The following is a 2,301-nucleotide window of genomic DNA, read 5'->3' as shown; positions in this document are numbered from 1 at the left end:
ATTATTAATTAATTTCATGATTTATTAATAGAGAGCAACTTGTCTCAAGTTGGGTTTTCCAATTGGAGTGTCCCGTTGGGCCTTCGTGGGCCCACCACGAAGCTCACATCGATGATCTGAACCGTTCATATTTAAGACTCGTTGAGTACGTCATCTCTGTAAAAAAAAATAACCTTGATCGGATATCAATAGTCACTTGATTATATCACATTTGTGCTAATAATTTATTTTTAAAATCATAGTTGCTGTTGACACAAATTTGATTTAGTCAAGTGGCTATCGATATCTAATTAACATGATTTTTACAAGGATGAAATATTCGACGAGTTCTAAATATTGAACGGCTCGGATCATTGATGTGGACTAAACTCTAGTCCAATTTTGGACTGGAGACAAGCCTCGGCCTTATTAATAAAAAAAGATAATTTGTTATGAAATTAGAAATTTTAATAGACTATAATTTTCAAAATCATAGAACACAATTTATATTTTAAGCAAATTTTAAGAGTGTATTTGTAATTTATCCTTCTAATAGTGTATGATGAAAAGTTTTAAAAAAAAAAAATTAATCTTTTTCTTTTTTTGTGCAAATTTTTTTTTTTATAAATATTTGAAATAACTTTATGGTATTTCCTAAAAAGTTATTTTCAGACAATTTTCTTAAAAATAGTTTGTGAAATGAATTCATCAAACAAGTTTGAAAACATAAAACACAATTGAATGCCTTTTCGATTTCACTCACGGTATGAAATTTATGACATTGATGGAATGTATTTTTGCAGTGTATTAGAACTCGCCCAATTCATTGTACTACCCGTAAGTTAGAAGAACTTTGTGAGCTCTTGTATTGAAGGCAGAAAAGATTTTCAAAAAAAACAAAGTAAAATCGGTAGTACTACATACATTAATTAGTGTATTAACTACTGTATTATTATTAGTTAGAATATTATTATTGATCCCACTCATTATATAAATTATAAATATTAAAAATCTCTTAAATTATGTTACATCATCAATTAATATATTAATTAGTATATTAATTAATACATATAATATTATTCAAATAAGATATACTGTAGATGTAAGACAAATATGTAAGCATTTAATTGTTGTTGATGGCCTTTAATTGGCCTATTTAATGTAGTGATTTAATTTAGTAACTATTTCTTGTTACTTTCATTGTGCCCTCTTTTGTGTCCGGACAGGTCCTCCTTGTCTGCTGAGCCCATTAAATATTACTAGCAAATGATATTTAGAAAAATAATTTCAAATGATATTTAGAAAATAAGAAAATAATTAAATTTAAATCCACACTATAAAATTAAATTTTAGATTGTGATCACAGTATTTTTATTTTATCGCATTTGATTTCTAAAAATTGATGATCTATTTTAAATAACACACTAAGCGTGTGTTTGGGAAGGCAACTTCAGGCTAAATTAGCTATGTCTCGACAAAAAAGGCTAATGTAGCCGCATGGAGACAAAACAGAAATCACGGGCAAGTTCATACCCTTATTGGAGTAAATTCAACAAAATAACCTCACTGTTTTGAGCAAAACCCTAACCCTAATTCTAATTAGCTGTTACATTCTATCGATGTTTCATCCATGGACACTGCCACAGCTGCCCCCACAACCACCGGCATCACCATCGCCACCTGAATGGCCCACCACCACCGCCGCCGCCACCTGCGGTGGCTGCTTACAAGGAATGTCTCAAGAACCACGCTGCCTCCGTGGGCGGCCACGCTATCGACGGCTGCGGCGAGTTCATGCCCTCCCCCATCTCTATCTCCACCGACCCCACCTCGCTAAAATGCGCCGCCTGCGGCTGCCACTGCAATTTCCACCGCCGCGAGCCGGAAGACCTACCACCACCCTCCACCGCCCAACACGTCATCGAGTACCAACCGCAGCACCGCCACCACCCTCCGGTGCTACCGCACAGTCTAAATTCAGCATCTCCGCCGCCGATCTCCTCCGCCTACTATCCATCAGCACCCCACATGCTCCTCGCTCTCAGTGCCGGGTTATCGGGGCAAGTACCGGCGGAAAACAGACCGGTAAATTCATCCGGGACGGGTAACCCAAATGGGCAGAAGAGACATAGAACGAAATTCACGCAGGATCAGAAGGAGAGGATGCTGGAATTTGTAGAGAGAGTTGGGTGGAAGACGCAGAAGAAGGACGATGAAGTAATTGCCGAGTGTTGCAGCAATGTTGGAGTCGGCAGAGGCGTTTTCAAGGAATTAGAGAGAGAGAGAGAGAGAGAGAGAGAGAGAGAGAGAGAAACAACTTGA

General features: G+C 37.2%; 1 protein-coding gene across 1 annotated transcript; it reads left to right on the top strand.

Annotated features, from left to right (window-relative positions):
• Positions 1-1,445: 1,445 nt before the first annotated feature.
• Positions 1,446-2,301, top strand: LOC145791703 (zinc-finger homeodomain protein 9-like). The gene is made up of 2 exons (XM_082872122.1): positions 1,446-1,468; positions 1,626-2,301. The coding sequence occupies exons 1-2, from the start codon at positions 1,446-1,448 to the stop codon at positions 2,299-2,301; spliced, it is 699 nt and encodes a 232-aa protein (XP_082728248.1).

Source organism: Camellia sinensis, chromosome 5 (genome assembly GCF_055761805.1).
Source record: "Camellia sinensis isolate YWXY chromosome 5, ASM5576180v1, whole genome shotgun sequence".
NCBI lineage: Eukaryota > Viridiplantae > Streptophyta > Magnoliopsida > Ericales > Theaceae > Camellia > Camellia sinensis.
The sequence above is the reverse complement of the archived record's forward strand: the minus strand, read 5'-3'. Positions and strand labels throughout refer to the sequence as shown.